This window comes from Barbus barbus, assembly GCF_936440315.1.
Source record: "Barbus barbus genome assembly, chromosome: 7".
Lineage (NCBI taxonomy): Eukaryota > Metazoa > Chordata > Actinopteri > Cypriniformes > Cyprinidae > Barbus > Barbus barbus.
Genome location: NC_136735.1, coordinates 21719840 through 21741911, shown reverse-complemented (window position 1 = coordinate 21741911; position 22072 = coordinate 21719840). Strand labels below are relative to the sequence as shown.

The 22072-nt window shown below is 37.4% G+C and overlaps 1 protein-coding gene across 3 annotated transcripts in view; it reads left to right on the top strand.

Annotated features, from left to right (window-relative positions):
* The window catches only part of LOC306872863 (protein SGT1 homolog), a 74626-nt gene that overhangs the window by 45377 nt on the left and 7177 nt on the right, over window positions 1–22072 (top strand). For all 3 annotated transcript variants that reach the window (XM_079421746.1, XM_079421748.1, XM_079421747.1), the window contains 4 exons: window positions 1195–1223; window positions 1503–1528; window positions 1666–1762; window positions 17697–17804. In XM_079421746.1, coding sequence (XP_079277872.1) covers window positions 1195–1223; window positions 1503–1528; window positions 1666–1762; window positions 17697–17804 — 260 coding nt within the window. The remainder of the gene's footprint in view (window positions 1–1194; window positions 1224–1502; window positions 1529–1665; window positions 1763–17696; window positions 17805–22072) is intronic.

The window sequence follows — 22072 nt, the reverse complement described above, 5'->3', positions numbered from 1 at the left end:
CTAAACAATATATTTTAATATTAATAATGCATGAAACGTTAAAGCAGAAATAAGAGAGATGTAAACGCCATCTCTCAATCAAACTTGCTCGCTCCCGATATCTCTTCCACCTCAGTCCTCTCCGCATTGGGTTGTGGGAAATAGTGCTGCAGCGTGTACATCAGTTATACACTCGAAATCAGAGAGGATTGTGGGTAAAAAGTAGTGGACGAATGGAGGGAATGATCTCGTAAACTTAGAATTCAGACAGGACTACAAAATGGCAGACACCCGATATAGTGCATTACAGTTGAGGTCAAAAGTTTACATCCCCCTTTCTGCAAAATGTTATTTTACCAAAATAAGAGGATCATACAAAATGCATGTTGTTGTTTATTTAGTAGTGACCTGAGTAAGATATTTCACATAAAAGATGTTTACATAGTCCACAAAAGAAAATAAAAGTTGAATTTATAAAAATGACCCCATTCAAAAGTTTACATCCCATTGATTCTTAATACTGTGTTCTTACCTGAATGATCCACAGCTGTGTTTTTTTGTTTAGTGATAGTTATTCATGAGTCCCTTGTTTGCCCTGAACAGTTAAACTGCCTGTTGTTCTTCAGAAAAATCCTTCAGGTCCCACAAATTCTTTGGTTTTCCAGCATTTTTGTGTATTTGAACCCTTTTTATTGTTAAAAAAATAAAATTGTTATTTTATGATTTCGGACACAGCTTGTTTCTATAGCGTTGATAGAGCGGCCATATTGAGCGTGACATTTTTCCCCTTTCAAAAAATGGAAAGAGTAATAGAAATTCAAATATTATATAATTATAAACGCACTGTCAAAGGCTATTTGGCTTCTTTATCTTTTGTTAATAAAATATTCGGTATATGATTTAATCCTGAGAAAACAATCATATTTACATTGCGCTGTAAATCAAGCATCATAAACAACGATTCAAGCTCTGTCTGTATTTGGTGAATCATCCTATTATAATTATGCATAAAGACATTACTAATTGAACTATACTAGCTTGTGAACAGTTTCAATTTCATATTAATCTTTGCATGCCAATATCTATGTGTGTTTATTGTATTTCCACCCTTGTCATATGCTTACATTTTTGTTTCTATGTTAAAGTGGCCAATTTGAAGTATACTTTTGTGTGCATGTTTTGTTTGAACTAATACATTATTTTCTGAATTTCCAGCACACATTCCAAACCAAACCTCAGATTTGGTAAGCGTGTTTGCCGTCTTTTCCTGTTTTTTTTAACCGAAATCTTAATTTTGCTTTTTTTTACAATTTTCAATTTGGTACTTTTTTTTTTCTTGCTTCGATTTTCTCATCTTATTTTTGTCCATTTGGGGTGCTGTTTTTCATTGTATTTCATTAAATAGAGTCCTTAGTAACATAAGGGGAGAAAAGTCTAAACTGTTTGTGGTGAACAATGATTCTGTGTGTCTTGTCTTTTTCTCCTTGGTTTCTACTGGAATGCACAAAATATTGTCCAAACAGAAGCAAACTACAACCCTGTTTGTCAAGTAAGTGTGGTTATGATGCTTATTGTTTTATTTCAAACCCACTTACACTTCAACTTTTATTTGTTACACTAATTATGATCCAATACAATAAGTAAAGCAAAAATCATGTCACACTTAAGTAACCTACTCCATTTCAGACATGACTGGTACCAGACAGAGTCTCAAGTTGTAGTGACCATCATGGTAAAAAATGCCAAGAAGGAGGATGTAACTGTCATCTTTGGTGAGAGGGAGGTAATGTTTCTTGTCTTTTTTTTATTTTATTTATTTATTTATTTTTTTATTTACATTTTTATTTTTATTTATTTTGTCACAAATGCATTCATACTGTTTTTATCACTGACAGAGATTACTTTCAAGTACTACATGTTGAAAAAAGGCCTATAAATATTATTATGAATACAACTTTTAAACTTTGACTAATTATAATAACTAGTTGGCTGGCAGGAGGATTATGCTCTGGAACTCTCTCACTGATGAGAGAGACAAATGTGGCTTTTATACATTCCAAGTCCACATTCCAAATTAATGAAACGAGTGAGAAAATTACATCTGTTATCCATCAATTATTCAATCAATCCTATCCTCCTCATTTAGATAGATTAAAAAATCAAAATATCTCTTTATTTGAAGAGGATTTAAAAGGATAGTTCACCCCGAAATGAACAATTGCTGTCAATTTACTTAGGCCATCCAATAAACTTTTTCTTTAGTAGAACAGTAAAGATGATTTTTAGCGTTTGTTCTATGCAATTCAATGGCTACCGTCATTTTGAGAGTAAGAAAAAAAAAAAAAAAAGCATTTCAGGCAACTCAAACTTAGTACCTGTGGCTTTTGACGATACACTGAGGTCTTAAGGGAAACAACCAGTATTTGCAAGACACTAAACATTATTTTTTACTTTACATTTACATTTATTAATTTAGCTGACGCTTTTATCCAAAGCGACTTACAATTGCTATATATGTCAGAGGTCACACGCCTCTGGAGCAACTAGGGGTTAAGTGTCTTGCTCAGGGACACATTGGTGTCTCACAGTGGATTCGAACCCGGGTCTCTCACACCAAAGGCATGTGTCTTATCCACTGCGCCATCACCACCCATGTACTTTATTACTGTATCTGTAATCCAAGGCCTCAGGCTAATGGGTAAGTCTTATTCTTTTCAGCAAACTGGATCATTCAGACAGTTTGTTTCAATTAACTGGTTTAAATAACCAATTCACCAGTTAATTTACTTAATCACGCAGTGACATAATGTATATGCTTTTGCCTTCAGGTTGCCAATGTTTCTTAAAAATAGGTGGAAAATCCTTTTTTACCACAAGCTAAATACAGTAGCTCCTTTTTTTTTTTACTTATATTTTGTGTTTTTGTTGATATGTTGTATTGTTGTATTCTATGTGAAATGTATGTTGAAATTTACTGAAACAAAATTTCTCCAAGTGGATAATAAAAGGTCCTACTACTTATATAATTAAAGCATCCAGTTATGATGTGAAATATGGAGGTTTTACACGTCTAACACATATAAAGTGATTAAATTAGTCTTGATCAACTTAATCTTCTACTTGAGCAACTAGTCTTGATCAATACTTTTTACATAAACCATGAGAAACCATAACTTTCATTTTGCCCCTTCATTCAAGTGGTCAGTTTACACATGGTCGCAATAGCAGCTCATCAGTTCTTTGGTCCCAGTCCGAACTGTTTCCTTAGTTCATTGTATTTCTCAGTGCAGCGCTGAATGAGTTTGCAAAAAACAGCATCATAATATCATATACACTAGTATATTGACTCATTTCAACTGAGAGTTTTGATTAAGTAACTTGCAGGTCTGTGCTGGTTTGAGCCACAAACCTTTTCAGACAGTTCAGTCTCATTTGGTGGTTCATCGTTTTACTTCATAAGACCTCAATATATTGTCAGGAGCTGCAGGTATTAATTCTGTGTTGCCTGATATGCCTTTTTGGGTCTTAAAGTGACTGTAGCCGTTGACTTGCATTTTATGAATCTCTAATGGTCATGGTTTCAGCTAAAAGTATTTGTTACTGTTCTATTGAAGAGCCTCAATGTAATTAACTGAGCTATCCACAATATTTTGAACAAGTCTGCTGTGTTTTAAAATGTGGGCGACATTTCCGGTTAGAGAGAATACATAATTTAAGACTTATTTTGGCCTTTGGTCTACAGACATAATCCTGGGCTTGTCTGGATGTAGACACTAGACAGTTTCTTGTCCAAAAGTCAGAATTACTCATAATAGCACAAGAACGAAAAGGGAGTAAGAAAATTAAAGATAAGAAAAAATTATCTAAGTTTTTCTGCAAGGTAAATTTAGGAGTCATTCCAAAAAGAACACTTGGAGACTACAAAAGAACACCTGAAATCCAAGTACATATAATTCAGAATTACTGTGCACCACTGAGCCTCACAAACTCTTCCAAAACATGCTTCTTTGGAGAACATCCATTTGAAAACACTCTCGAGATATGAATTTTGAACTTGGCGAGCGTATTAAAATATGCTTGTGCAAATAAAAATGTATCTGTCAGTGCTCACAGAAACAGTATGCTTGCGTGTTAATAATAATGGACTCTGACGTACCCAATGAATGAATCCTGTGTCAGTGTAACCATCTTAACGTTGGTTACAACCATCACTGATTAAAAACTTTGCTAGCGAGACACTAGTTTGCTTTATCCAGCCCAGATCCTTGAGCTGAAAACTTCCTGAAGTTTAGTGATTTAAAATATGATCTGTAAGATGTAACCATGTATTTTTAAATGTTTTTGCCATTCTAATGTCTTGATTGAAAAAGAGAGTTCAGAGTTCATATCTTAAGGTTTTCAGCTCTAAAATGGTAAATGAAAATTATATAATAAATAATATATATATATATATTAGGGCTGTCAATGTTAACGCATGCGATTTAATCTAAAAATTTACGCAAAGTAATCGTTTGATAAGTTTGACCACAACTTCTTGCCGTCATCGCAGCGCGGAAGGTAATCTATCATTGCCTGCGTTCCAATGTGCCCAGCAATGTGCACACTATCCATCCTAAATTATGTGATATTAGTAATTTTCAGTACTATTTAGGACAGATAGTGTGGATAGTATACACATTGGGATGCAGAGATTGTGATTATGAGGCGCCGGGCTCGACAACAGTGAAGCGAATGCAGAGAGAGAGCGCGAATTTGTCCGAGAGACAGAGCGTGTCCGAGAGAGAGAGCGACAGTGAGCGAGAGATATGTATACTCATATTTGATAAAGGTACAGCGAACCAGTGTTGCCAGAGTCGCGGTTTTCCTGCACAATTGGGCTATTTTGAAAATACAGTCGTGGGAAAAATTACAGAGCTGTGGGTAATGTACCGCGGCCCCCCAAAGTGTATACATGTGTGATCGCAAAAGTTATTACAAACACTCGATGGTGGTTTAAAGTGAGTTCCGAGTAAAACTGTACTATTAATCTCATAAATTGTTGCATGACGCTATGCTCTAATGCACCTGCAGAACAGGTCCAATTCTTCTACATAATGCATTTTGTCATAATACTTCATATAAGGTCGCAAGAAAATGTTTTGTTGTATTTATTTAGAAATATTTCAGTTGGGTAAGTGCTGTCAATCGATTTTAAAAATTTAATCGTGTTAATCACAGTCCTGGACTGTAATTAATCATGATTTAATTTTAATATATATAGTGCCCATAGGTAGTGCCCATAAATGGTAGCTAATTAGATTCTTTACTGTACTAACTAATGTGTATACATGATAAATATGTAGCACATACGGAAAAATGTGCTATTATGTGGTAACAAACAAGACACATACTGTACTTGGTATATACGGTAATATAATAGTAATATAGCCTATTTCTGGCACACGGTCTTAGGCTAAGTTAAACCGAACTTTTATTTTGACGGGTTGCCGTGAATACCTTTAAAGTTCTGTGTGTGTATGATATGACGCTAGTTTTACTCAAATTAAATGGTAAAATGCTCGTAAAGTGCCTTTCAGATCAGTTCTGGAGATATTGTTGATGTATTTATGTCCTCATTGAGACGGCAGACGCTGAAATCACTGCGAGCGAACATGCAGGATTCATATTTAAATCGACTTTTGCAGCTTAATATTTACAGATACTAGTCCATATCGCGATTTGATTTAAGTGCAATGACCTACTTTTCATTAATTCATCCAAACTTTGACAAATTCCGTGACATTCCGCGTTAAACTGTAAATTCCGTTTTTATGACTGGATTCCGCGATTCCGTGCGCGTTCTCTGCATCGCGGAGATCATAGATCCCTACAGATAGCGCTCCTGCTGTGTTCTTTAACAACCAGAGCAGTCATCTTTCTATTCACTTCACTTTTGCTATTTAACCAGAGCGAAGGAGACGAGTGCGGTCACGTGTGGTGCTTGTCCACGCGCCTTTGGAGAGAAGTGAAAGTGACAGCTCGGCTAGTATCGGTGTATCGATACTTCGGGAAATTAATATTGTTACCGTTCAGATATTTCAGTATCGATATTTATGGAAAATCGATATTTTTGACAACACTACGTCAAACCAGTCTAATTAACCTTACCCATATTGCAACTTAAAGGTGCCATAGAATGCATTGATACAGTATTTTAAATTGTTCTCTGATATCTACACAGAAGGTATGTGGCTTAGGTAAGGGCAAAAAATCTCCAGAAACGATTTTACATGTCCATTTACAACCCTAGGATTTCTCCCTAGAATGAAACGGTCTGTTATTGGCTTATTTGGCAGGGTCATGAATAATAATGAGCTCTGCTCTGATTGGCTGTATTACAGTACGGCTCATCAGCAAGAAGGAAGCACAGGGAGGAAAATATATATTTAAATACTTTCTCTCGCAGTTATATCGTCGGGTAATTATACTGTATATAAAACGCGGGCATCAGGGAGCCGTTATTAATATGCGAGGCATTGAAACTGCTTTTGAACGATCCATCGATCGCGTTATAGTTTCACAAACTATGTTTACATTATGGAGCAACAGTACTTACCACACATTTCACAAGATCAGATGCTTGTCAGTGGTGCTCAGGATCTGTAAGTCATTCGCCATGATCCTCATCTCTCCTTACTGAGAGTGAAATCGTATGTACTGTAACAGGCTACCGCTAGCAAGGAGCTAACCATGTCCCTTTAGTGGCTCGCGTTATTTGCTTTCTGTGCCTTTCTGAATACAGACACCAACCCATCCCTGCACTTCACACCCCCTGCACGGCCTGGAACATAAAATTTATTTTGTTATTTTCGCTGTTGTCCGCGCTTGTTTATTTACAATACCTGCAGAGCTTCTGATGGTTCAGCCGGCTTAGAACAAGGGCAGGTTTATGCAAATGTTGGGGGCGTAGTGATCCCGACTGTTGCGTCACAGTCGGTGTTATGTTCTGATTCGCCTGTTTTTCAGTGGTCTTTTTTAATCACGAGATTTACATATGAAGGAGAAAACTATGGTGTTTGAGGCTCACTGTATGTCATTTCCATGTACAGAACTGTTATTATTTAAATATGCCAGGGTAAAGACAGTTTTTCATTCTATGGCACCTTTAATAGAAGCAAATGTCTTTTGCAATACAATTTGAACAACACCGTAAGTACATAGTCGTTAAGGCCACTTAATATTAAGTGGGACCTTTATTTTAATTACACATGTCTCATTAAAAGTATCTACAAATTTATAAAACTGATCCAGGATCAGGTGAAAACTAGACACCGGTTCAGTGGTTCGATGCTGGGTGATAAATGATTCATGGGTTCACTGAGATCGGCCTTCAGTTGAAATTTCGAAATATTTTTAATCGGGCTGTCGCGATTCATCGATTCGTCGCGACTAGCCGATTATTAAAAATTGTCGACTTCATTTTGCTCGCCGACTAACCGGCAAAATACCGGAAGTGGCACATTTCACGGACTAGAATCCATAAAACACATTTTTAGACTATTTTCCAAGGCTGCATGATATGAATACTGTGGAATACCCATTTAAAAATCATAATTAAGCATAATTGTGAATTCACAAACGCTATGATTTAATTAAATAATTATATGCGATGCAGTCTCACAGCGGCTCTGTTCACAGTAGCTCCATAGAAACTTTACATGTGTGGAGCGACTCGTACTCATCTCTGCATGTTGTTGTGAGTTTGGGTTTATTATAATGTTCATCTGGGAACGCAACGTGCGCCATTTCATCGGATTTGTAAGGTAAATCATTTATAAATCTATACTAACAGGAGAATACATCGCGGTTTCAAAATAAAAGCTCAAACCCTCACTGAGTTTACACGGTTTGATGTCCACATATTCATTTAATTACAGTAGCTATAGCATTTCTGCCCTAAAGAAATGGCCAAATATTAAAGATTAAGTGTACGTTTGAATTAAATGGTGCTTGGTCAATATTAAACAGTAATGTGTAAAAATAATCATCAGGCCGTCGGCGCCCCCTGCAGGCCTTTGTTGTAATGCGTACTCTACATTAGGTCTATTGTTTAGAATACATTATGTATTTTAACAGTTTTGTTAAATAAAACCATATGATTTCTTGCTTTTGATACTTTATTTGAACTAATTATTATTGCTATTATATATGTACTTTAAGTCATTTTAAAAGCTATTGTTCACTTAAATCCATTTTTATTACCACAAAAAAAAAAATATATATATATAATTTATTTTTTTTTTTTTTTTTTATTTTTTTTGTGGTAATAAAAATAATTAAATATATAAATTAAAAATAATAAATTAAATATATATATATATACACGTGTGTGTGTATGTGTATGTGTGTGTATATATATATATATATATATATATATATATATATATATATATATATATATATATATATATATATATATATATATATATATATATATATATATATATATATATATATATATATATATATATATATAGGTCCTTTTCATAAAATTAGCATATTGTGATAAAGTTCATTATTTTCTGTAATATACTGATAAACATTAGACTTTCATATATTTTAGATTAATTACAACACAACTGAAGTAGTTCAAGCCTTTTATTGTTTTAATATTGATGATTTTGGAATACAGCTCATGAAAACCCAAAATTCCTATCTCAAAAAATTAGCATATTTCATCCGACCAATAAAAGAAAAGTGTTTTTAATACAAAAAAAGTCAACCTTCAAATAATTATGTTCAGTTATGCACTCAATACTTGGTCGGGAATCCTTTTGCAGAAATGACTGCTTCAATGCGGCGTGGCATGGAGGCAATCAGCCTGTGGCACTGCTGAGGTGTTATGGAGGCCCAGGATGCTTCGATAGCGGCCTTAAGCTCATCCAGAGTGTTGGGTCTTGCGTCTCTCAACTTTCTCTTCACAATATCCCACAGATTCTCTATGGGGTTCAGGTCAGGAGAGTTGGCAGGCCAATTGAGCACAGTAATACCATGGTCAGTAAACCATTTACCAGTGGTTTTGGCACTGTGAGCAGGTGCCAGGTCGTGCTGAAAAATGAAATCTTCATCTCCATAAAGCTTTTCAGCAGATGGAAGCATGAAGTGCTCAAAAATCTCCTGATAGCTAGCTGCATTGACCCTGCCCTTGATAAAACACAGTGGACCAACACCAGCATCACTGACTGTGGGTACTTGACACTGGACTTCAGGCATTTTGGCATTTCCCTCTCCCCAGTCTTCCTCCAGACTCTGGCACCTTGATTTCCGAATGACATGCAAAATTTGCTTTCATCCGAAAAAAGTACTTTGGACCACTGAGCAACAGTCCAGTGCTGCTTCTCTGTAGCCCAGGTCAGGCGCTTCTGCCGCTGTTTCTGGTTCAAAAGTGGCTTGACCTGGGGAATGCGGCACCTGTAGCCCATTTCCTGCACACGCCTGTACACGGTGGCTCTGGATGTTTCTACTCCAGACTCAGTCCACTGCTTCCGCAGGTCCCCCAAGGTCTGGAATCGGTCCTTCTCCACAATCTTCCTCAGGGTCCGGTCACCTCTTCTCGTTGTGCTGCGTTTTCTTGCACACTTTTTCCTTCCCACAGACTTCCCACTGAGGTGCCTTGATACAGCACTCTGGGAACAGCCTATTCGTTCAGAAATTTCTTTCTGTGTCTTACCCTCTTGCTTGAGGGTGTCAATGATGGCCTTCTGGACAGCAGTCAGGTCGGCAGTCTTACCCATGATTGCGGTTTTGAGTAATGAACCAGGCTGGGAGTTTTTAAAAGCCTCAGGAATCTTTTGCAGGTGTTTAGAGTTAATTAGTTGATTCAGATGATTAGGTTAACAGCTCGTTTAGAGAACCTTTTCATGATATGCTAATTTTTTGAGATAGGAATTTGGGGTTTTCATGAGCTGTATGCCAAAATCATCAATATTAAAACAATAAAAGGCTTGAACTACTTCAGTTGTGTTGTAATGAATCTAAAATATATGAAAGTCTAATGTTTATCAGTACATTACAGAAAATAATGAACTTTATCACAATATGCTAATTTTTTGAAAAGGACCTGTGTATGTATGTATGTATGTGTATATATATATATATATATATATATATATATATATATATATATATATATATATATATATATATATATATATATATATATATATATATATATATATATACACACATATATATATATATATATATATATATATATATATATATATATATATATATATATATATATATATATACACATACACACACACACACACACATACACATACAGTGGGTATGGAAAGTATTCAGACCCCCTTAAATGTTTCACTCTGTTATATTGCAGCCATTTGCTAAAATCATTTGTTCATTTTTTTCCTCATTAATGTACACACAGCACCCCATATTGACAGAAAAACACAGAATTGTTGACATTTTTGCAGATTTATTAAAGAAAAACTGAAATATCACATGGTCCTAAGTATTCAGACCCTTTGCTGTGACACTCATATATTTAACTCAGGTGCTGTCCATTTCTTCGGATCATCCTTGAGATGGTTCTACACCTTAATTTGAGTCCAGCTGTGTTTGATTATACTGACTGGACTTAATTAGGAAAGCCACACACCTGTCTATATAAGACCTTACAGCTCACAGTGCATGTCAGAGCAAATGAGATTCATGAGGTCAAAGGAACTGCCTGAAGAGCTCAGAGACAGAATTGTGGCAAGGCACAGATCTGGCCAAGGTTACAAAAAAAATTCTGCTGCACTTAAGGTTCCTAAGAGCACAGTGGCATCCATAATCCTTAAATAGAAGATGTTTGGGACGACCAGAACCCTTCCTAGAGCTGGCTGTCCGGCCAAACTGAGCTATCGGGGGAGAAGAGCCTTGGTGAGAGAGGTAAAGAAGAACCCAAAGATCACTGTGGCTGAGCTCCAGAGATGCAGTCGGGAGATGGGAGAAAGTTGTAGAAAGTCAACCATCACTGCAGCCCTCCCCCAGTCGGGGCTTTATGGCAGAGTGGCCCGACGGAAGCCTCTCCTCAGTGCAAGACACATGAAAGCCCGCATGGAGTTTGCTAAAAAAAACACCTGAAGATTCTCTGGTCTGATGAGACCAAGATAGAACTTTTTGGCCTTAATTCTAAGCGATATGTGTGGAGAAAACCAGGCACTACTCATCACCTGTCCAATACAGTCCCAACAGTGAAGCATGGTGGTGGCAGCATCATGCTGTGGGGGTGTTTTTCAGCTGCAGGGACAGGACGACTGGTTACAATCGAGGGAAAGATGAATGTGGCCAAGTACAGGGATATCCTGGACGAAAACCTTCTCCAGAGTGCTCAGGACCTCAGACTGGGCCGAAGGTTTTATCTTCCAACAAGACAATGACCCTAAGCACACAGCTAAAATAACGAAGGAGTGGCTTCACAACAACATTTACCATCCAACCTGACAGAACTGGAGAGGATCTGCAAGGAGGAATGGCAGAGGATCCCCAAATCCAGGTGTGAAAAACACTGGTTTTTGGACTCATGGCTGTATTAGATCAAAAGGGTGCTTCTACTAAATACTGAGCAAAGGGTCTGAATACTTAGGACCATGTGATATTTCAGTTTTTCTTTTTTAATAAATCTGCAAAAATGTCAACAATTCTGTGTTTTTCTGTCAATATGGGGTGCTGTGTGTACATTAATGAGTAAAAAAATGAACTCAAATGATTTTAGCAAATGGCTGCAATATAACAAAGAGTGAAAAATTGTGTATGTATATGTGGGAACGGAAAGTATTCCGTACCCACTGTATACACATACACATACACACATACAGGTGCTGGTCATAAAATTAGAATGTCAAGAAAAAGTTGATTTATTTCAGTAATACCATTCAAAAAGTGAAACTTGTATATTAGATTCATTCATTACACACAGACTGATATATTTCAAATGTTTATTTCCTTTCATTTTGATGATTATAACTGACAACAAATGAAAAAAAAAAAATGATGATAAAAACCTGGACTTGTTTTGATAAAGCTAAGTGGTTAAAACAAATACTCACACTCACAATGCAGTAAAAACACAGACTCTAAGGAAGGGGTTACACTCTAAAACATTGAGTACAAAACAGACACACACAGGTTTGACTGTTGTAAAATTAATGCAAAAACTGACATTTCAATCCAACATTTCCAAAAAAATAAAGAAAATAAACCTCCCAAGCCTTAACAAAAAGTTGTCTTTAGCCCGATTCGGACGGTAATCAACTTCGGACGGTAAATAAATTTACATATCACCTCAGTGATAAAACTCATGGATTCGGATGGCGATTTATTCACAGTGGAGAAGTGAGTTCTGTGATCCTACAAATTCGGGAATGCGCTGCTCATGTGGCCAGTCACATGATTGTCTGCTGTAAATAAAATGCATTTTATTTACAAATTTATTCTTATTATTGTGTAAAATGTTTTAAAATGCTTATTATATAATGTATTCTTATTATTCTTATGTGAATAAACAAAAAGGGTTTATTCACTGAATTTTGAATCGATTTCTTCTCGTAAACTCAGAGATGTGGATTCCGACGGCAATTAAATTACCACACGACCTTGGTGTTTGTCAAAAAACAGTAGGTAATTCGGCTAGGGATTTTTACGAGGGTGGTGAGAGAAAAACACCGACATCCTGGATTCGGTCGGCATTAAAATCACCAACTACCCCCTGTAAATGGTGAAAATCACTTACGTCCCCCTGAGAAACAATTACCGTCTGAATAAGGCTTTTGAGAATGTCTAAATGTATATCTAAATCCGCAACTTAAAAGCGGGGGGCAGACAGTGTCTAAACAAGACATCAGTATGGGAAGCCAAACAATCCAAAAGTGGAATAAAATAGTGCGGTATTACAGAGTTCATGCCGCACTGACCTGTCATAGGCAATGGACCGAGTGGCGTGACCGACTCGACAGCACAGGGAGGACATGTTTGCTAGCACCACCGAACTGACAGCGTGGCACAAACTAAAGAAGTTTGTGTTTTTCTCTGCACGTTAACATAATGAAGATCAGTATTAAGTTATTACATTTCTTTTGCTTAACCCTCTAAGCGCCAAAGTCGCAAAATTGCGACAAGACGTCATACTTCATGAAATGGGCTGTAGTTCCTAATCTGGTGTAATGGCTCATTTGTATTCCCTTCCACTAGATGGCAGACATGTAGTACTTCGATTCTAGACCAAAATTGTTCGAGGAAATAGCAGAGTAAGTGAGCTATCGTGTCATTGATGCGGAAGCAATTCAGTTCATAGCGTCTGAGTAAATTGTGAGATTTGTGAGAGAAAATCGTCAAACGGCTAATAAAATGTTGTACTGTGAGGATGTGTTGCAAATGTCATTTGCCGATTCTGACTCTGAAGGGGAATATTTGCCTTTTGGAAATGACGATCGGCCGTCTAATGATCGCGCTTCTCCGGGTACATCTTTTCCGCGCAATTGTGCCGCTGCGCAAGCGCGATCGTTCACAAAGCACAAACAAGTGATCATTTCAACACTTTGCCCAACGGGGATGGGGGTGGCAGGGGTGGACGTGGTCTTAGTGTCCATAGGAGAGCTGTTTCTCTCTGATAATCGGCCAGATTGCGCTGTTTGTTCTGATCGCGCGCGCTCCAAGTGCCGCCGGCAGACAGTACAGGTGCAGTCAGTTTGGGGTAGGTCTGTGTGCTGTGCCATGCAATGAGAGGTACCATACTCTCAAGAACTATAAACTGTCACATAGATACCTGATTGGGCAGATAGCTGGTCAACTGATCAAAAAATAGGCACATGTATTTTACTATGGCACAGTAATATAGTAATAATTTACTACTTTCTCCTGTTTTACTGTTGATTTCCTCTTTTCCTGATCATTTGGAATGAGGATAAAAAGACAAAAAAACAACAACAACATGCAAATAAGTTCAAACATCCATTCAATATCTATTATTTCCTGAATATTACTGATGAACTTATCAAAAAGTAGGCTACTGTTCACATGCGTTTTACTACTATATAGTATAGTAATATAGTAATAATTTAGTACTTTCTCCTGTTTTATTGTTGGTTTCCTCTTTTCTGATTATTTGGAATGAGGAGAAAAAGACAAAAAAAACAAACATAAAAATCAAACATCAATTCAATATCTACTATTTCCTAAATATTATGAATTTCAAGAGGGGCGCCCCTGATGACGTCATAATATGCAAATTAGATGAGTATATTTACACCCCACATAAACTTTCGGTCATGCCCAACATTTTTCTAATTTACAGTAGATCTCTATCTTTAAGCCATTTCAAGCCACAAGCTTTTGAAATCTTGATGTCAAAATCCAGCATTTTTTCCAAAAAACCCTGGCGCCTAAAGGGTTAATATCTCTCATATTACTACATTAACAGTAGTGGTAGCTACTTTGAAGCATGTATAGCCTATATTTATTAGCCACATGTTCAAAGCAGAAACTTCCATGTCCTCTTAGGATTAAAATGTTTTATGGTTTTATTCAAGGCTAATTTTAAGTAGATTTTACATTTGAGGATATTTGTATAACTGTAGCATATGATTGGGCTATACTAAAAAAAGATGTAAACGTTTCTGCCATTTATCCATTAATTTTACCTTACAGAAATCCGAAAATTAACAATGGTTTTACTATAGTAAAAGTGCAGTAACCATGGATTGATTTTGACTGATTGATTGGCATTTGTTTAACTGCAGTTGAAGTACAAATGTTTAGTGTAATAAAATCATGGTTCATTTTCATGTGTTTTCTGATAACCCTAAAACACAATGCAGTGCAAAAGTCAAAATACATCATTTGAATTTACATACACTGTCCCCAATTTTGAAAGAGTTTTTATTTTTAATTAATTCATTAAAATGTATTTATTCATTTAATTAATATGGAGTGTTGAGAAAAGCCTTACAAACGTAGCAATTATATAAAAATGCATTGTTAAAGTTAAATAACACTACTTTGGACGTTCCCTGGTCTTTAGAGACAAAACAAATGCCATATATGTGACCCTGGACCACAAAAAGCATGGGTATGTTTGTAGCAATGGCCAACAATACATTGTATGTGTCAAAATTATAATTTTTTTCTTTTAAACCAAAAATCATTAGGATATTACTGTAAGTAGATCATCGACGAAGATATTTAGTAAATCTCCAACTGTAAATATATCAACTTATTTTTTGATTAGTAATGTATATTAAGAACTTCATTTGGACAACTTTAAAGGCGATTTTCTCAATATCTGGATTTTTTTGCACCATAAATTTCCAGATTCCAAATATTGTCCCATCATAGCAAACCATACATCAATGGAAAGTATGCATGTAAAGCATGGTGGAGTTGGTGTCATGGCATGGGCATGTATGGCTGCCTCTGGAACAGGCTCTCAACTTTACTGATGACTTGATGTATGATGACAGTAGCAGAATTAATTTGGAAGGGTACAAAACCATCTTGCCTACCAATATTCAAGAAAATGGCACCAGATTCATTGGGAAGGGCTTCATATTGCATCAGGACAATGACCCAAAACACCCTGCCAGTTCAGTCAAGGAATTTATGAGGGCAAAGAAATGGAAAGTCTTAGATTGCCAAAGTCAATCTCCAGATTTAAATCCGATTGAACATGAATTTCCCCAGCTGAAAAGGAGAGTAAAGGCAGAAACTCCCCAAAACAAGCAACAATTGCGATTGGCTGCATTAAAGGCTGGGGAAAGCACTTCAAAGGATGAGACCAAGAGTCTGGTGATGTCTATCACAGACTCAGTCACAGACTCACTGATGTGATGGGATCTGCAACTAAATAATAGCTTTTAATCTTTTATATCTGCCTTATGTTCATCTGTCCCAATACTTATGCTCACATCAATGAGCGGGATGAACTCTAAAAGTGCTGTTCTTTTAATTTGGTAAAACGTGTGTTGAAATGGCTAATAATAAAATGTGACATTCTATAGTTTTGTCTCATACTCATCTTTTAATCATATTTGCAAATGTCTTTATTCCACAGGCAACAGAGCAATTTTGTCTTTACTGTTCCAATACCTATATACAGGGCACTGTATGTGATTCGATTGGGTGTTGATGCAAAAACTACTAAAGATTCTTAGAACACTAATATGTTGCATAGGTATAAACGTAATATACACTCTCAATTAGATCATCTGGAGACAAATTAATTTTAATGAAGTAATTTATTGAAGAAATATGAATTATACCTCACCTTCAGCATTCTAATTATTTTACTGGCGCCAGACAAAGACTGAAACGGTGTCGCTGCATGTCATACCAAACCTCTCACAAAGAGCTTGAGATTGGTTTATGAGATCAGCCTATATAGAAACTTCCGATCAAACATCCAAAAACGATTATCGGCCAATAGTGATCTGTAGCCGATCAATCGAAGCACCCCATTTAAAGGTCTATTTATTTACATCTGTGTGATTTTTGCCTACGTTGCAGCTTAAGATTTTAGGTTTTGTTCCAGACAAGACAATCAAGTCTTAGAAAACCTCAACAAAGATACGATATTGGTTGTCTTAGTTGAAAACTGGCCAGGCTAATATGTGAGTTTAACATTTTTCAAATTAAATCAGAAACCATTTCATCATTAATGCAAAGTAGTTAAGAAATAAAGGGCATGGCTTTCATTTTAATTGGTAGTGTCTCTGATTTAAGACAGTAATATGATGGTGCTTCTTTACTGTTTGAAAATTACTTGTATCATTTAAAAAGTTTTGTCATATCGCCCTCTTGAATAAGATATAATTCAAAGATGCGTAGTTCCTATATTCTGTCTTTTTTCTTTCTTTCTTAAAAAGCCATGATCTCATAATCTGAGCCTGTGATTCTGTCAGTGGGAAATAAAATATTAAAGATGCTGCTTAAAGTAGTTAATGTGTGACCACATTTTCATGTATACTTGTCAACAAATTTCTCGTCTTGTCTCTGTAATATTTTATCTTGAAGAACTCAGATTCTTTCTTTTTAATCTCTGTAGTTAATGTAGCAGGCATGTTTACAATACACAATATCCCCTAGGTAAAACATATACAATATTTAACACAATATACTACATTTTCACATACTTCATTCTTACCAAGATTTCATAAATGCTTTTTGTTTGCATAAAACATGATTATGTATGAGTGATTGTTTACCATCTATCTGAAGTCTCGCCCACATTTCGTGCTGTAAAATGTAGGAATATTGTGGATATTTGCTATACTTAAGTCTTAAAAAGAACTAAGCCTTTGTGGCAAAGGGATTAGAAAGGTTGTAAGGGTTGTAAAAGCTGTAGGCCAGATGGGAATGATGTTGAGGAGGTTGAGTTTAACAAAGGCCAGCTGAAAGAGGTTGTGTCCCTGGAGCACACAACTCCCCTGGAGCAGTAGAGGCACTGGTGACTGGTGCTAGAGACTGCAGGTTGATGTATGCCAGCTGATGCTGGTCTGAATCCCACTCAAGTGATTCAAGTAGAACCAGTTACATAAATGTGATCATCTATTGTAGATGTGACGGTCACCTTTAATGCAAAATCCGAATTAATCCAAAAATAATAATGTCCCAAACTAGAGTTCTGCCTGCCAAAATTAGAAACTAATGAGTCTGTTCTCTCTTCTGAGTCTTAGCTGACAGCTGTGGTAAAGCTTCCATCAGGAGAAGATTACAGCCTAATGGTCCATCTTCTGCATCCTGTTGTCCCTCAACAGAGCACATACAGGATCCTTTCAACCAAGGTCTGCCTTAATAAATATGCTTTTCTATATTATGTATCAGCTGAATTGTCTTTCTTTTTTTTTTTAACTAACATCCTTATTCCATTAATAGTGGGCTATTCCAAGTTACCAATGTAAAAAAAAATTGACTACAGACTGTTGAATTGCTTTCATGTGTTTTATTTCAAGACTTTTTTGGTCCTTACTTAGAACTACTTTCCAGATGCTAATTCCAAAGTGCATGCAATTTTAGAACTAGTATTCGAGACTTGAGCTGCTGCTATGAATTTTTTTAAATGTGACATGAAAATCTGACTCTTCCAGTTTTTGAGTGCTATAATCAGGTCCCCAGTGCGTCTACCAACCAAGGAAACGTGAAAAAGATTAACCCAGTAACAAGTAACTTAACTGTAAGCCTTTTCCTGCAAGCGTCTGAAAAAATGAGCGCATCTGTTTTCGCTCCTCTTGTGATGTTCCAAAGGGATCTCATTATAATAGTACTGCCCCTTAATCTGTAAGATCCAGATGATTTCGCAAGCGACAACGGTGTACCAGTTTTAATGCCATGGCAAAAGTTTGAGCAAAACATGCTAACTGTTCTGCCTTTGGCTGCACAGACGAGCACAGAACATGGTTTGGAGTCCCAGCCTCAGAGGAGACGAGAGCAGCAGATTTATTGATTTATTTACTGTATATTATGCAGCTGCCACACAGATCTAATCTAAAAATGCAATTTATTTCCCAGCTGTTTACCTTCATAGACATAACCGACTGTTTTTGTAACTTGTGTGTTTTTAACAAACTTGTGTGTGAATGTGAACTTAGGGTGCTTTCACACCTGACCCGTTGTTTCGAAACCTGGCACGTTTCCCCATCCACGACCCATTTTCAATGCCCTGGCCCTGATGGTACATGGCCACGTCCATCGTCCCTTTGATGCAGTGCAATTGTCCTGTCCCCTTAGCAGAAAAACACCCCCAAAGCATAATGTTTCCACCTCCATGTTTGACGATGGGGATGGTGTACTTGGGATCATAGGCAGCATTCCTCCTCCTCTAAACACGGCGAGTTGAGTTGATGCCAAAGAGCTCGAATTTGGTCTTATCTGACCACAACACTTTCACCTAGTTCTCCTCTGAATCATTGGAAACCTTCAGACGGGCCTGTACATGTTCACTTTCTTGAGCAGGGGGACGTTGCGGGCACTGCAGGATTTCAGTCCTTCACGGCGTAGTGGGTTACCAATTGCTTTCTTGGTGACTATGGTCCCAGCTGCCTTGATCATTGACAAGATCCTCCCATGTAGTTCTGGGCTGATTCCTCACCTTTCTCATGATCATTGAAACTCCTCGAGGTGAGATCTTGCATGGAGCCCCAGACCGAGGGAGATTGTTATTTTGTTTAATCCATTTGTGAAAAAAAACTGTTGTCACCTTCTCACCAAGCTGCTTGGTGATGGTCTTGTAGCCCATTCCAGCCTTGTGTAGGTCTATAATCTTGTCCCTGACATCCTTGGACAGCTCTGTGGTCTTGGACATGGTGGAGAGTTTGGAATCTGATTGATTGATTGCTTCTGTGGACAGGTTGTCTTTTATACAGGTAACAAACTGAGATTAGGAGCACTCCCTTTAAGAGAGTGCTCCTAATCTCAGCTCCTTACCTGTATAAAAGACACCCAGGAGCCAGAAATCTTGCTGATTGATAGGGGATCAAATATTTATTTGACTCATTAAAATGCAAATCAATTTTTTACTTTTTTGAAATGCGTTTTTCTGGATTTGTTTGTTGTTGTTGTTGTTTCTGTCTCTCACTGTTCAAATAAACCACCATTAAAATTATAGACTGATCATTTCTTTATCAGTGGGCAAAACGTACAAAATCAGTAAGGGATCAAATCATTTTTTCCCCACTGGGAAAAAAAATTCCATTCATCTGGGTGCGCAACGTGCGCCATTTCATCAGATTTGTAAGGTAAATAATTTATAAATCTACACAAACACAAGATAATGTGAGTATACATGAGTGAAACTTTGGACAAATAGTAGCGCTAGAGAGTTGGAGTTAGAGACTCCAAACTTGCTTTGGTTAATGATGAGACTCTATCAGTTTGCCAAATTTCATAACTTTCCCACAAGCGGTTCTACGGGCTGCCATAGACTCGAGCAGAACACCAACGGATACAATAGGTGCCATCGCACCTTCAGTGCTTGGTCCCTAAAAACATGCTTCATCTGACCCCTCCCTCTGAACTATTAATAAGATCTTATTGAAAAAATACTCTCACCACAGTATCTGGAACAAATCAGTCTGATAATATGTAAAGGTTTGGTTTACTTTTTTTCACTTTCACACTTCTATCACTATGTATCCAAGTAACTGAACACATAGATGATTCAAAACTTCAATGTTTCAAGGTGCTTGGCTGCCACCGGACCAGGTAACCACTTTATCGCTCAGAAATTTGCCTCTGGAGTCTTGAACGTTGCAGTGATATAGTTAATAGCAACCATGACATAATTACTAAGTGGTAAAGCGGCAGAACTCGTGCTAGCATCTCTCACTTTAGCGCCTTTGCTAGCTTTCAATGTTCTTGTTTCTTCCTACTCTGCGCCTATATTTTTTACTTTGTTTGGCTTTGTCATTGTTCGATGAACTGCACGCGACTGAATTCTTACGGGGGTTTTTTAACACAATGATCTGAGTGAGAAAATTAGTATAGGTCAGGTAGAGCTAAAGAGAGTGCGTCTATTCCATTTCGGCCACCGGAAGTCCTTCCCAGTTTTTTAAAGAGATACTGTATATTTAGCAAGTGCAGATGACCTAATTCTGTCTACTAATTGCAAAACTGTAAGTTAACAAGTTAAACTACTCACTACTATGTAGCTTGTAATAGTAGCTTTTCTGTAAACTGAGAAAATAGTTCTGCTTTCCATAAACGATAGAAGTCGGTAGAAGATTGTGCAGAGGGCTCATCTGGTTCCTGTGGTCCGGTCCCAGTGGCCGTCTAGGTGATGAGGTCTTTGGAGGGGATCTGTCTCTGGGACTCATCTAGTTGACATGGTCTCTGCTGACATTCAGGGCTGTAGAGGTCATCTCTAGGTACTGTTCCACCATCTGGTCTGGATACGGCTTGGTCCAGGTGGCTGCAGTGACTATCTGATCTGGATGCAGTCTGGATCTGGTGGCTACGGTGACCTCGGAATAAGAAAGAAAGACTAATATTAGCATAGATGCCATTCTTCTAACAATGTAACAAGTGCATGGGGTGTTATTGGAAGTGTTCTTGGTTTCGGTTGACCTATGCAGCCTAACAATCCTTGAATGGATTTGAATAATAGAAATGTGTTAGTGTGTTGTGTAAGCCAGGTTTAAGAGATGGCCTAGAGTGTCTTCTTTCCAAAGATACCTAATTTGTTTGTGTAGCACACTTTGTCATAAACTGTTACCATTTTAATTTAGGTAGGTTATTTTCACCTGTGAAGCCCACAATGGGGGGCGAAGGTTAACAGGTTAATCTAGATTTAAACTACTTGTACTCTCACCCAGTATCTGACACAAACTTCCAAAGCATGCTTTTGAGAGTCAACCAGGCTGTCCATCTGCAGATGGATAGAGGGTGGTCTTGTTGGCAGTGATGCCTATTGGTGATGAGGAGGTGTCCCATTAGTCGTGAAGTCCTCTGGTCATGGAGAAACTTGTTCGGGATGCCTACCCGGGACAAAAATTGTACAAGGGTGTTGTTGACCTCAATGCATTTTTATGGATTGTACAGAAATTCCTCAGGTTAGCGGGTGACATTAGTCACCAACGACCAGAAAATATTGATTTTCTATACTGCTCTTTTCCAGTGGTCCCGCAATGTCCGTTGTAATGCATTGGAAGGGCTCAGAAATGATGGACAGTGCATGAAAGGGTGCCTGGTCCTGCTGGCGTACAGCACTTGTTTTCTAATAAATGGGACATGCAGAATGTGTGGATGTCAGTGTACATGGTGGGCCAGTAAAAGTGTGAACTAATTCAGGTGTCTTGTGATAGGCCAGGTGAATTGCTCAGGGAACTGTTTGAACAAGGAGCATAAGAACACAAGTACGTAAAGGGGCCTCAGGCCATGTGCCTACTGTTTAGTGGGTTAGCATGAAGCGCTAATCCCACATGATAAGGCCTGCTCAAGAGGTAAAATGGGGCCTTCAGAGTTGCTACCCATGTTGGATGAAGCCCAAGGCATATAGGAGCTACTAAAGCATCTACCCGTGTGCATTCCTGTTTATGGATGGTGTTTCACAAGGATT